General features: G+C 38.6%; 2 protein-coding genes across 2 annotated transcripts in view; one reads left to right on the top strand and one right to left on the bottom strand.

Annotated features, from left to right (window-relative positions):
- The window catches only part of LOC128891165 (protein crumbs), a 254,301-nt gene extending 240,680 nt beyond the window's left edge, over nt 1-13,621 (bottom strand). The window contains exon 1 of the mRNA XM_054150419.1: nt 13,612-13,621. The gene's annotated coding sequence lies outside the window, so the exon portion shown is untranslated. The remainder of the gene's footprint in view (nt 1-13,611) is intronic.
- The window catches only part of LOC128890616 (protein sickie), a 203,337-nt gene that overhangs the window by 107,241 nt on the left and 80,697 nt on the right, over nt 1-15,399 (top strand). The window contains exons 6-8 of the mRNA XM_054149270.1: nt 1,853-2,009; nt 2,805-4,398; nt 5,714-6,081. Coding sequence (XP_054005245.1) covers nt 1,853-2,009; nt 2,805-4,398; nt 5,714-6,081 — 2,119 coding nt within the window. The remainder of the gene's footprint in view (nt 1-1,852; nt 2,010-2,804; nt 4,399-5,713; nt 6,082-15,399) is intronic.

The raw sequence follows: 15,399 nt of genomic DNA on the forward strand, positions 1-15,399 counted from the left end.
GTCGTCAGTAGTTTTAGTATTTAATACCTTTCGTATAAAATCAAACATCATGGATCCCCGACAACATGAAACTTCTCAACTCGGATCACACCGTCGTTTATCTCGCGTTGGCTTGATTCGTGTCACGGTACGCTGACAATTGAGCCGACCAGAACGAATTGGGTTGTCGTTGTTAAAACGAATAACTGTCAGCATCGGTGCCAATGAAGAACGATCGCGGGTGATGTGATTACAGCGACGAACGAGGATCGAACGTGAGACCAACGTGGCCGAATTAATTTAAGAAGACAGTGGAATTGATTTACGGATGCTCCGTGGCCCTTAATGCAATTTACCGCGGGAAAAGCTGCCACGGCGTTGCTGCGATTATGCCATTAAATTCATGGATCTGGATTGTTCCCGAACGGCAACGATATGCGTGGCTCTGAATTATGGATTGAACGCGATTGGATCGTTAAGGTTGATCGTTTGTTGTATAACATACCATCGAGCTTATGAATATTGATTGGGACTGGTTGTGAAAAAATGTTTGGGAGATATATTAAAATAGTTGGTATTTATTAAAAAAAAATTCTAGATTATTTTAACAAGTTTCCTAAGGTTCGTTGGCACAAAGTCATTCAACAGACAATTTTAGTATTTTTTGTTTCGCGTGAATTTGCACGAATGCCTCGAAAATAAATCACTCTGTTTACCCACTAATTACAAATCAGCATGAACGTAGACGCGGGCAATAAATTGCATAATTCCAGCCAGCTGGCAGTAGCGTGAATCGAGATAATACAGCTGTTTCGCGATCTAGCTGTGGACTTATCGAGAGATCTTCATTGCGCTAATTTAGATGTGCTGTACAATCTGTTCTAAAATTTTCTCGTTACTGCAATCACTCGTCTATCGATTTCCTTCTTCAAACCATTACTTTTCTATTTAGTTATTCGCAGAGTTCTTGTACACGATACACAAGTTGTTCTAGTACACAAAATTAACCACCGGTATGGCTACTGTTAAATTTGAAATTTAAAAAAAAAAAAGGGTAACTGTATCGAAAGAAACAGCTCTTAATGAATTATTTTCAAATAATTATTTCTTATTTTCATTTCTGATACAAGTCCAAATCCGAGAAATTTTCTAACGATTCGTCTCTCTATGTGACTTGTATGCAACCTATTGCAAAACGTGCACGCTTTGATTGGGAGATTATCTATTAACACGACAACGATACGGTGCAACTTTGTCCCACGATAACGTGAATTGCTGGGTGGAAAGCACGTCTGCGATCACGGTAGTGACAGATTGAGGAACGAGCAGCGGGGAATTAATCTCCTTGCGTGGTAAATGCACGCTATCACGTGCGTGTACCGTACTCGTGGTTTATTTTGTCTACAAACAGCGTATACTTCCCAGACACAGCTAAGGAGTTTGAGCTGGTACAGCGTTACGACTGTATTTGCTTAATGAGCCAACAGATCATCGTTTTATTGAGTCGCGGCCAATGGCAGCGCAAACGTAATAGAAAAGGATGACGGGGGATATTTATGAGCGTTTATCGTCGTCCGTTCAATTAAATGTTGCAGATAAGCTTGCAACGGTTGCTTGACAGAGATCGAATCAAGCTTGTAGGAAGGTGGACTAAATTGGATTGTTTCATTCATTTCTTTTGACATCGAACTATTTTATAATATTCGTAACGAACAAATTGACGATATTTTTGTTCTTTTTTCTAAATCCTTTCTTGGACTTCCCTATTCTTTCTTGTAAAGACTTTGCTAAGATTATCCGTTTTATTGCAGAGAATTTTAGTAGTTATCTAACAGTTCGGTAGTTAAAATGTATGATCATTTTCCTGTTCCAGGCGGTTTAAAACACGGAAACGGTGGTATCGGAAGTGCTAATAGCTCAAGAAGCACGAGTCCAAGCCAACAGCAGACGCTCCAAGGCGGGCTGTCATTTATACCTCAGCCTAGAAATCAGAATTCAACCAATAGACAACCTGCAGCTACCACGCCGAGGTGAATAATTATATCCGTTCAAATACGATTCAAGAATAAGTACCAGTAGTTTACCAAACAATTTGAAGAAATTTTTCCTAAATTACCGTTATATTTTGATTATTCCTTACGAGATTCACGTCTTGGAATTCTTAAATTACACATAAATTTTCCTGTGCTACAACTTCTTTAAAGTGCATAATTAAAGTAGAATCTACAGTTCGGAGTATATAGAATTATTTTCGATAGTTTCAATATTCAGTACGTAACACCTAACATTTCTCTTCGCCTACGTGAAATTATAGTAACTGAAATACTATTTGTTTCACAAAAAACACTTTGCCGAGGAACATTTTGTTGAGTTGGTTAACTAGTGTAAATAAAGTAAGGGAGTCTCTATTTTATCGAAGAAATTCTGAAACAAGCTTTGCATTCCAACCAGAAAAACTAAGAAAACAACCAGCATTTTATAACAATGGATAAGTTAGTTCTACAAAAAATAAACAATCTACAATAAAATAATTGTTTCTCGTTCTTCAATATGTGTTAAATAAACTCTCTGAAAAGAAATTCTATTCCATTTGTCACGCTCCCAAAATGAATTGTCAAATTTAGGTCCTTTTTCTGCCTCTAGAGTGGTTTTACCCTTTAAATTCTTGTACGGTCGATAATAGTCATTTAGCTTATATTCAAACTCGTCCTCTAATCCTGTCCATCGAAAATTACCACGAACTGTCCGGACAATCCGATACATTATGGAACAATAATATAATTTCCACGAAGGTCGAAGTAATGAATGCACACGAAACGTTTCAGCCCTCGAGCGTCGACGGTAGGGAAATCCAGCGGCGCAAGGACCACGCAATCATCGCCATACACCAGCACGGGGCCACCACCGGCTCAGCAAAATAAGAACTCTGTCCTGGACAAATTCAAGCTTTTCAATAACAAAGAGAAAAACCAAGATCGCGGTAAAGCTTCGTCGGGCGTGTCGAAGCGGACTTCCAGCTCGTCGGGGTTCTCCTCCGCGAAATCGGAGCACTCCGACAGTTCGACGTCGCTGTGCGATCAGACCAGGGTACAAGTGGAGTCGCCGAAGAGCCGCGCTCTGAAATCGAAGTTGCAGTCCACGAAGCCGGCGAAACAGGCGAGCCCGAAGACCGCGAGGAAAGAGCAAAGCAAAGCGCAAAGCAAAATCGCGCGGACGAAAGCTACGCCAGACAAGTTGGGTTGTTATAATCCGCCGTTGGAAGATGTCAAGTCGGCCGGCAAAGTCGGCGGCGTGGGTGCGAAGCTGGCTACGGATAAAAAGTCCTCGAATCTGCAAGATCTGTTGAAGCAACAGCCGGCGGTTCAGCTGCAAAAGTCGAATCCGTCGGTGTTGACGTCGGGCTCCAAGCAGATCGCGTCGCAGGAGACGAAGAACGTTGCCGGTCCGAAGAACGAGTCGATGCAACCGTCGGCCAGGCCCAAGATGGAGCTGCCAGGGAAGATATCGGACGCGAAGATTCACCTGCAGAACATGAAGATTCCACCGAACGGAGTGAACAAAGATCTGATACCGCAGAAGGGGTTAACGAGCAATACGAACGGAATGATCAAGCAGTCCGATCAGGAGGAGGTCTCCGTGACCTACGAAAACATATCAAGCATCGATCACACGTTGTCTATGAATCAGGCGAATTTGTTGGAGGAAAAGTCAACGATGGCCAAGCAGAAAGCCATCGTAGAAAATGTTCACTCGAACAATCATTTGGGAACGTTGGACGCCAGCCCGTCCAAGCAGCAAAATAAAAATATAATAGCGAAAGCCAAGGGTCCCAACGATGCGCAGGAAGTAGGTAACCCAAACGAAAAGCAAACGTCTACTTCTTCCGTCAACAATCCGGAAGACATGGCTGACAGAAAGATGAACATCGTTCAAGAAGGTTCCACCGGGCCGAGCGTTACGGCGAGTTACGGAAACACCGTTCCTTCTCAGGGCCAGGTTTCGAATGGATCGAACTTTGGTGCCAGCAAGCAGCTTCCAGGAATGAACAGCCCGTTGCAAGGTTCTCCTTTGAATGGTTCCGGGATCAGTCCTGGATCCAGCATTCCGAAGCCCACGGCCTTGGTGAAAGGCACTTCGAAACCACCGAAGGAAAACAACATACCGGGCGTACCGACGCCCACCAAATTGAAGGCAGACGTTTTGCATCGCAAGCTCGATCCCAGCACGGTTGCAATGGTGTCACCGATGCCAAGTATTTCGGATCTGATGTCCGAGAGCTCGCACAGCAACTCGAACAGCACCGGTCAAAGCAACTCCAGCGACAGTAGCGTTATTTATAGGCCGAGCAGTGAGAGTGGCAGCGAGATTAAAACTATACCCAATAGAAAGATTGACACGACCTTCGAACAAATGGAGAAGGTTAGTACCTTCGTTTGGTATCGTTACGATTGTTTGCTGCGGTGAAAATTTGATGCATCATGCTTGGAACAGATTGGAAGTGTTGATAGGTTGAGAATGGACTGAAGATTTGGATCTTTTTTTTTTTATTTTTAAATGATTTTGTTCAAGGGGTTAGTCGCAGTCAGGAAAATGAGAACGGACACTTTCTTGTGTGTGTGTGTGTGTGTTTTTAAGGTATTAAATAATAATTTTTATTAATAGTAATTTTATTAATAATACTCATCTGATACAATACATCATATTTTGCTGTTTCAAATATTTCATCAAATAATAACGTAACAAATTTTTAGATTCCACTACTATTTGAAAATGAATATGATATACAATACACGTAATGTAATTATTAAATAAATAACATGTACACAATTTCTTACTAGTTTGTGTATTAAAGTATGCACTCAATTATATATAAAAAAATAAAATATTGTTTATGTTATGGTGCAAAGCTTACTCGTAGACCGTCTGCATTTTCCAAAAGTGCTTACTCGTCAAAAGGTTGATAATCTTGATGAATTATAATTACAATTTGTAACAGTGCATTCTTGTTACCACCAAAAGGAATTCTGTACAGTTTTCTGTTAATCGTAGTCATGTTAACATGTCGGCTTCGGATGACGCAGATATACGTCATTGAGATTTTATATGCATGTATATGCATGTTTCAAAACAAATTTATAATACCTTATAAGTAGTTTATAAATGCCTTAGTTGGTGTTTCTTAAATTAGAACAATCGTGTACGTTTTCAATTGATTATTCTATTTTATCATTGTCGCTACTGGTTGTATACTTATACTGTGCCTCTAGTTTGTAGGTGCTTCGTCAACTCCTGAGTAACGATCAATATGTAGGAATGTAACACGTAACATACCCATAAACATGTACAGTGCAAATAACTTAATAATAGTTCAAATATTAGTACTTGAAACTCGAAGTACCTAAAAAATATATCCACGTATTTAAAAATCTTCCCTTTCATCTGTTCCGTGAACGAATAAAAATATAAACGTAGTCGCGATTTATTCGTCGGCGACGCGTATCGCATTTTAATATCTCTAAATCTTCCTGCTTACGATTACATCTAATTAATGGCAAAAAGATCAACGATGCCAGATATTCTCGCTTACTTATTCGTTAACAAATGCAACACATTCTGGATGCGTTTAGCTAGCGCTTTCCATATTCATGCCAGTCATAAATGGATAAAAGCCGCATTCTAGTAATAACTTTCCGCGTTGGCATCGAGTCAAGTATTAATTCATGCCCCTTTACAGGTCCTGTCTGAAAGTTCAAGTTGCGCTGGAGGTTCCATGGCGGACGACGAGGCCGAGATGACAGTGAAGCCCATGCAGCCTCTGCTCCGCGGCTACACGCCAGGCGCAAGGGCCCTTCAGACCTTGCCGAGCAGGACAACCGCGAGACAGTACACGATTCTTCATTCTTCTTCCCATCATCATGTCGGTCACGATTACGCGGACATCGACGTCGCCTCTGGCTACCTCAGCGACGGAGAGGTTCTTCGTGGCGGTATGAGCGTCGGTAGCAGAACTCTGTCTGACTTGTGCGACGGTTACATGTCCGAGGGCGGTGCTTCCTTGTACGCGCGCAGAATCAATCCTTCTTACGGCCACGATCACGAGAGGTAAGTTTCGATGGAACATTAATATTCGGTGTACCGAGTACATCGAGATGATATCTTGCAATTAATTTCGACCTTAAGATATCCATAAGGTAATATATAATACACACTATATAGTCGATAATATATAAAAAGTATATTTCTATGGTACAAAATTGAAAACAGAAAACAACATCCCGCCGTGATTGGAACCCGGGCCAGCAGCGTTACAACCTGATATTCTACCAACTGACACAACGAACCTTGCTAGATGCTTTCGTTACACATTTCTTAAGAAGACATACCGAAAGCTTTAAATCAAAATATCTCGAAAACGAAGGCCCGTTCTAAAAGAAGCCAAAAGCCAAAATGTATCATTCAGAGTTGGGAGATGGGAACGGAAGACATGTAAACCCTTTGGGGACACAATGAACCATAATTAAAATAACTTTCTAAATTTTTAATTGTACAGAGGGGCGGCGCAAAATTTAATCGAGCCCGAGTGTAGAAATTAAATTAGAATCCCGCCACGTAATGAAATCCAAAGATTTAATATCGATACAGCTTTTGCCGTTGACCGACAATATTGTAGATTAAAACCTTCGCGGAAAGAAAAGAAGACAGGTAGAAAGAGGGGAAGGTACGGAAGTAGGTCAGTGGTGATCATCTCGATTAGATTCACTGCATTGAATTTGGATTCGTCCCGGTCGAATAGAATCTCGTTGAAGCGTAGGCTGTCCCATCCAACTGATTCAACTATTCAATCTCATTTGATTTCCTTTGTACGTGCCGTGCATGTAAAACTATATTGGACGAACGACAATAATTTCTCGCAAATGTCCTATATTACGAGCCAGCCCCTCTAGGTAAGAAACTGTACCGCAACGTGCGCACGAATATAGGGCACGTTCGTAGGGAAGCTTTGATTGTGCCATTGACAATAATTCAGAGGGAATGGAAAATGAACGATTCTAATACGCCCTTCGCAGTCAAAGGGTTACATCGCATTGGCTTATCTTTCGAAGATGATTCTCTTGGAAACGATTCCCCGTAAAATTAAATACATTTTCAATAGCAACCTTCGTAACACGGAAAATGAAATAAATCGGACAATAAGTTCAGCTTCTTTTTACCTAGTCTAACTTAACACGATCGATTAAATTCATTAAAGAGCCGTATGCAGTTTGGTAGTCGCAAAAGAATCTTTATTTAGTCGAGTTATTCGTTGTTTTTAAATATCTGTTCAAACATGTGGAAAGTACAATTTATGAACACGTCACAGAAAAGAATTATCAAGAAATTTGGTGAAATAATAAATAATAATTGAGATTCAGCTTCGAGACTACGAGTTGATTTTCTGTGTAAACAAAATCAATAATTTTATTAAAATTAACACAAGTGACTAAATGAATTGTTAGGAGCTAGCAGTCGTTTCCATACGACAGTTTGACTCCTCTTTGCTATCTTTCGTTATCTTTCTACAATTTTTCTTAAAAAGTTCCCCGAAGTAACACGCGGCCTTTCAACGCAAAGTGATTTCTCACCCTCTGCGCTAGGCCAACAGAACCCACCCCTAGACCACCTGAACATCGGTGTTTCCGTAACGCACGAAACAGCCTGAGGCATAATCTGGTCCCTCTCCAGCAGCAGCTAACTCTTTTGGCATAACCAAGCTGCGTATCATCCGCTTGAAACCCGACGCGCTTTTCGGAAATTCAATATTCTCGCCCCCCATCTCGAGGGCTCGACCCTCCGCATCCCGCTGCCATCATTGAGAACCCCGCAAAACGAGGTGAGGGCACAACAAAGAAGGCCAGCCCTGAGAGAGCATATTCCGACGATTACGAATCCTGGGGCAACCTTTGAATACATTATCGTTCGCTCTCTCCTTCGTCTTGGTATTTCAAGAAGTTACGCCATCTTGAACGCGTGAAATAGTTGTCCTTTAGAAATCAATTAATTACGTGTTCGAAAAGCTTCAGTTTTTTGTTTAGATCATTTTGGATCACTTCTTACAGTGTACGATGTTACAAACAAAAAAATCATTTGTTTTGTTCAATGCGATTTTTTCCATATACTGATACATGTTTTAAGTACGGAAAAATAATACGTCTATTGTAAAAATTAGAAACGTGATTGCCGCATGGGAAGCCTTATTAAATAACATAAAAAGAAGCAGTTGTATAATTTCTAATGTTTATTTCTTCCTGAAAAAAAAAAAATAAATAATATTTTGTTATATCGGTTATCTTTGCTGTATATTTCTTTTATATATCCGCCAATTAAATAGTATTTTATTAATTCCATTTAAGTATCATTCGTTAATTATGGTAATAGAAGAATTACAGTTTTTTTTTTATTGCAAAAATCGACTCATTACATTGATTAAATACATTTTCAAAACATTATGATTTTTCTACAACTATAATCTGGCATATTAATAATTAATGAATCTAGTATGATAAATTAATTGCAAGAAATTATTTCTATTATTACTTCATTTTGCACCTTAATACAATTTATAAATTAAATTACTGCTTCAGCATGGAACCGTATGAACTGCCCTCGAGTTCTGTTTAATTACTGGTTTTACATAGCGAATAGAAACTACGTACATGGAATTTCGGTTGCCGGGGTGGATATTAAACCGCATACGTACTGCGTAATTATGAATTTCCAAGCATTCGGAAAATGCTGCCTTTTTAGTTTTCTCTTTCTAGCCCTATGGTGTTCTAACAAATTTCGTCTATAATTCGAATCGTTACAATTATTATTAATTCCATTCAAACGCTATGGAATGAATTTAGACACAGAAGTAAAAAAGCGAAGTTTAACGTTCTAAAGCAGACCTATGAGAATCACTACACGAAATCATTGAAAGAATATTCGCGTTTTTCGTTATTCAGTCTTTAAATAATTTATATCATTAATTTTAGGTATCAGAAAAACGATGTGTTTTTATTATTTGAAGTTGAATTCAAGGAATTTTCAATGCCAACAGTTTTATTACTGATTAAAAATATTAAGAGTTTCATTATAAAGGAGCAAAAAATTCGTGTTAAATCCGAAATTTGACATTGGAAACAAGTTTATAACTATAAATTTGTTTATTTAAATGTCATAATTACAAAGACACTCGATTAATTAAAATTTCATTCACAATTGTCTCCGATTGTACCGACCTATAATCTAGCATATTAATAATTAATGAATCTAGTAAGATAAATTAATTGCAAGAAATTATTTTCGAAATTATTTTAGTTTCGTTCTTAAAAAAATGATAGCGTACAATCGGTTGCATAAATACGTTCAATGTTGAGTTTGACAGTAAATACTTGGAAACTCCACGGGATTGGAGCGCCGTGTGCGCCTTTCGTCCTTAGCATCGAACAATCGTGAATGAGCAAGCAACAGAGCGAGAAATCAATTTAAGCTAGGGAGACGTCGCATTGGACGTAGCCGTACACAGGAAGATAAGCGTCTTTGTCCTTTGTCAGTGACGTTTAGTATTGTCCTTTTCATTCATCGGGATGGTAACCAGAAGACTAGGGAACTCACACCTTGCCTATTTTCAAATATACCGCAGGAAACATTTCTGTTGACTGGTAATCTACGCCTGGATTTCTCAAACTGGGGTTCGAGAGAGGTCTCGGAAGAAAATAAATAGAATCGAGTACATCGAATACTTTTAGACGCGTCGCTCTATTATTCTTTCAATCGAAAGAAATCGCATCGAGTAGAAGGATATTCCTGGAATGTAATAGTAGGCTGTCCCAAAAGTTTCTTTCGCTTTATTAATAAGTAATACGTGTACAATATTTTATGTTTTATGTTACATTACCGAATTGTGCACGATTCATTTTGCTCCATTACTGTTACAACATGAATATCTATGAAATTACATTCTCTATTTATAGAAACACGACCACATCAAATAATTGAATGCAACTCGCGAAAGAAACTTTCGGGACAACTTAATATAATTAATAAGAAAAATATTATTATTTTCTATTAATTTGGACCACGATTTCCACTCGTTCGATGCAGTTGTCCTGGCTAACCCGCGAAATTATTTCTCACGGAACTGCCATAAGTCTGTAACGGGTTGTAATAGCACGCTCAATCCTTTTAATTGTTTCATAAATCACCGCAGCACAAATAGGCAGCTTTTCATAGCTCGGTGCGTTTAAATGGTAATCCCTTGAGAATGTTGTATCCCACAAATTGTCGTAATACGATCGTTAATTTTTGCAACAGATTTAGCCAGTCGTTGGGATAGAATATTCATAAAATTTTAAACGTTTACGACTTGCTGGCGTCTCGTACTTTAATACTCGGGGGTGATAACCCAACCCCAGACCCTCTACTTTTTTATACCGCAACGTTTCAACGTCTCGTTTCAAAATCTTTGATGCAATGTAAATAATCCACTTTATTTTGCTCAAGGTAAATAATCTAACGAAGGATTTGAAGAATGTTCGATTATTTTCTATTTCTTGATATTAACTGTTTGAATGCCGATATATCGTTGTGTGCGAATCACTATTTGTTTGCGGCGAAAATGCCAAGTTTTAATAATTTGGTTACACGCGTTTAATAGTTTAGAACCCGATTTACTTGATTAACAATGTAGATTTAGACGATAAAGTAGTGACTTGTAATATTCTCACAAATAATTCGATTACGTACGTTATCTACGTTTTATCTCGTATATTCTACGCCAAATTAAAATTGAATCGATTAATATTTGTAATGCTTTCTACTTTCAATAGATATACAGTCAGTTCCACAAGTATTCGTATCATCTACGTCTACTGAAGAAATTTAATTATACAATAGGTTTGATGTTCGCAAACAAGTGTTTTATTTTAAATAAGTAAGTAAATACATTTTACACAGGTATATATTTATAATGAAAAATTTCTTCAACAGACATAAAAGGTACGAATATTTATGGGACTGACTGTATAGGTAAGAAAAGAGTGTATTGTTAATTAACTCAACTATATCGCGATCCTCCACCGGTCTACTATCGATTTAGCCATAGGTACCGTGAACTTCGCGACACCTGCTTCCTCGTGTAGAGAATAGAGATACTCCGATGGAAAAATGAAAGGATAAGTTGAAAACGAATAACTCGCCACTATTATGTTCCGGGATGTCATAGAAGTTGCACTCTTTACGTATGCTTGTTAAAAATTTGAATTTTTTAAGTTTGCGTATACTAAGCGTGATAATAATAATAATGCGTAATAATAATGTTTCATGAAAAGAAATTCTTATCGACTTTCTCGATCAATAAGGGTGATCCATATTTCTCAATGATTGTTTGAAGAAGAGTAAATTTAATAGACAGATAGAACTTTAGGGTAAAGACTATGTCAAAAAGGCATAAATTGATAAACATTCTAAATGCTACTACTGTTCTATTAGGTTAACACATCCAGTTTTCATATTGTTATTAAGAGAATAGAGATATAATTATAATTATAATTAATAATAGAAAATAATTCTCTTATTAATGTTGATACGGTCCAAACCTATTGAAGATAAAGTCAAACCCACACCCCACACCCCCACTACCTGCCATTTCTTATTTCTCTTGTCTGTAGTTTTCCTCGAGTAGCACCGTTCCACCTCATACATTTTTTCATATTTTTATTTGCCGTAAACGCATGAACTTCCGCAGTCTAGTGATTACAATAAATACCAAAACTTGAGTGAAAATTCGGTTGAATGTCTCGTTCGACAACTGCTCCAAATGCTTCGACTCTCTTATATCTCGATGTAATCATATTTCATAGAAAGAATAATAAACCTTCTTCAAGAATAATTCTTCAAGAATGAAGAATTTCTGTGCAGAGCTACGTGGGATCTGTGTATCGAGCAATAGTTTTCAGAAATACTAAAAACTCCACAGTTGTCTTGTCATTTAGTGACGAAGGAATCGAAGAAAGAAGTAAACAGAAGTGTTCGGAGCAAAGACCTCGTGAACAAGGGATCAGAGACGAAGACGCCATCCGGAGGAAGACGACGCCGACGGCGCGTGTCGTCGGTGAGACGACGTGAACCGAGATTGGCACGACGCTTGCGTGGAGTAAACGTGACGTCACGTCGATCGATCCCGAGGAGAACAGGGTTTCCCTGGCGCGATATCTGCCGGCGACGTGGCGCAACCTGCCAGGGTAGCTTAAGGCGCCACCGAGGGTGGTTCTTGCGCGAAGGTTGGCGGAGGGCGCGGAGGGTTGTTCTCGGGGGTCGGTTCGACGGGGAGACCCGTTCGTGGCGCGTAGGTGGTCGAAGGGTGGGGGAGCGTCGTCGCGACCAACGAAATCGTACGGATACGTGCACGAACGACGTGGAAGTCGTGGTTAGCGATAGTTCTCCGGGGACGGAGGAGCCGGCTGCTCTTCATCGCGTTCCTGTTCTCTCGTAAGCGGCTCGGCACGGCTTTGGCCAACGACGTTTCCACGGATTTACGCGAAATAAGTGAACGTCGACGGGCTATGTCGCGAGGCTACGAGTGCACGCGTTGAGAACGTCGTCCGAGTGAAGTACCAGACCGACAGGATCATCGCGACTTCGGAACACACGTTTAGGGTAAATTTTTACGCTTCGTTCGGTTGCACGGGTGGGATCGCGAGGCTTGGAATGATAACGATCAGGACGTTTCTTCTCAACTTGGCTTGCGCACGGTGGATTTTGTTTGGGTGATTGGTGCGAACTCTGGAAACGTTGACAGTCAAAGGAGTAAGTAGCGAAGGAACGTTAATTGATATTAGAGGCAAATTCGAGAAAAATTTAGAATCGATGGAATAAATAACGAAAGAAAATTGGACGTGATTAGATGTTTGAGAGAAGATGACAGTCAAAGAAGTACGAAGCGAAGGAGAATTAGATGAGATTGGATGTTTATGTTTGGCTAAGGGTGTTGTTCATAAATTCATACTTTTTTTTTTTTTTTATTAAAGCTATTAAACCCCCTACGGAATTATTAGCAATACGCGCATAGCTGTGCATATTATCGGTACATATATACATTTACATTATAATATATGAAATACAATACAATACAATACAACCAGACAATTTCGAAATAGAGTACAAAAACATGAATCAAGAATAATAATAATAATATCAAGAATAACAGGCTCATCATTAAGGATATACGCAATTGTTTTTCAGAAATTTATAAATAATTAGCAGTGGTTGAACGAGAGGCTTGTACAGAAAAGCATCCACCGTAAAATTCATACTTGAACACGGAAACAACTTGGAATTAATGTTCTGTCGTAGGTGGAATGACGAATGTCGGGTAGCTTTGTGAATAGTTGAGAATTGAGAAAGCTACGTGCAGAGAAAGTTTCTATTGCAATTAGAATGAATGATTGTCTTGAAGTACACCTATAGTTTCTTAACGAGTTGACACTTGGAGAGCCGTCGAGGAATGTTGAATATTGTATGTCGTTGCGACAACTTGAAACTAGCGTAAACAATAAGAAAAATTGGGAGTGGTAGGAAGTAATGGCAATGTTGAGATGCATGTTTCGTGACAGGTTGATACTTTCATTATAAAGTAAAATGAATTGCTAGCCTCCAAGTAATGTTGAATGTCGTATGTCGTTGCGACAAATTGAAATTAGCGAAAACAATAAGAAAAATTGGGAGTGGTAGGAAATAATGGCAACGTTGAAATGAATGTGTCGTGACACAGAAAACGGACAACAGACGACACAGGAAAACAGACATGTTAAATCATATAATCATAATGATATAATCAGAACAATATTTCAAATTTTAATGATGTAACTCAGAAAACAAACGGAGCCACTAAATTTTATTTATACTGAAAAAAAAAAAAACAAATAATTCTAACCACATTGTACGAATTTATAACATTTAATTAAGAAAGTTGCGAGACATAGTCGAGGTTGAAGCGAAAGAAAAAGTTAATGGCAATGTATGAATTTCATCTAACGAAATGGAAAATAAGAAGAGAACCACGCAGCTTCCTTCTTCCCTGTGCATAGTACGAAACGATGCTAGTGCCCTTAACGTAATTGAAAAGTTTTTCGACGGTAATAGAGATGTATATTAAATTAAATTCTGCTCTTGAAACAATTTTTATCCTCGAGTGCTCTGCATGCTCAGACGTTCATTCCTTGCAAAATTACTTTGGTGTGAATAGAATTAAAATAAAATAAAATTATGATAGCAAGTGTTTCAATTTCAAGAAATTTTGTTAATCAACGTACGACGTCTTTTTGAGCATTTTGTTGAAAGCGTTTCACAATTTATATTCATATTTTTTAGTCCTCTTTAGTTTATCAAATTGGTAAGCTATAATATAATGAGGAAATTATTTATCGCGAGAAATGTTATAACATTGCATACATTAATTATTCTTGTTAAAATGACAAATATGAAAAAGATACTAAGAGAAACATGAGAAGGAGGTTAACGAGTGGTTAAACAAAATTCTTGTTCCGTAATTATCATTACGTGTCTTGTATTTTGTAAATTATGATAATTATGAAAAATAATAACGTACTAATTATAAGACGTATAGTTATAAAAATGATTAAAATGTCAAGAATTGTAATCGTAAAGATGAAGAGAATTAAAACTATAGAAATGATAAGAATGAAAATTTTACGCATATTTCCGACGAAGTTAACGTGCCTGTAACACTACATCACACGTGAATGACTGGGAAAGAAATGTCGGGAAAGCATGGTAATAAGCCAGGCGCTTTTAATCGCATTGACGGGCGAAAGTCTTTCAGCCGCGAGGTGCTCACGTAAGCGCTGTAATCCTAATCCTGCGCGCGTGATTCGTGAATTATTAATGACACGATTCCACGAGACTTCCCAGGATTCGCGTCAGCGAATCTGTTACTGGCCGTGGCGTGTCAAAATACATAATAAAGCAAAAGCATCCACCACCGATCGGTCGTTCCAACGTTGACTTATACTACTTACGAGTTAATTAGCGAACGTCCTAGACGCGCCGAGTCTGTCCCGTCAGCTTAACAATCGCAATCCACGGCCCGGATCTTAATCTAATTTTAATTTGCTTCGCTGAACATATTTTTTCACGTGCGGTACAGTTTCGTGAGGTTTATTTTAAAGGACCTTGAGGGTGTTCCAAGTTTTCTCGTGGAACGTTGATTTTACTTTGGTTTGATCACGCGATGTACGCAATGTTACAAGCTGTTCTCTCAGAAACTAATAAAGATATCGACTTTATTTTTTCCTACAGTTAACCCCTTTGACTGTGAAGCATTGATTGAAAAATTGATTTAACGAACATAAACAAAATTTCTCGGAACCCATTTCTCGA

Source organism: Hylaeus anthracinus, unplaced genomic scaffold (assembly GCF_026225885.1).
Source record: "Hylaeus anthracinus isolate JK02 unplaced genomic scaffold, UHH_iyHylAnth1.0_haploid 12001, whole genome shotgun sequence".
NCBI lineage: Eukaryota > Metazoa > Arthropoda > Insecta > Hymenoptera > Colletidae > Hylaeus > Hylaeus anthracinus.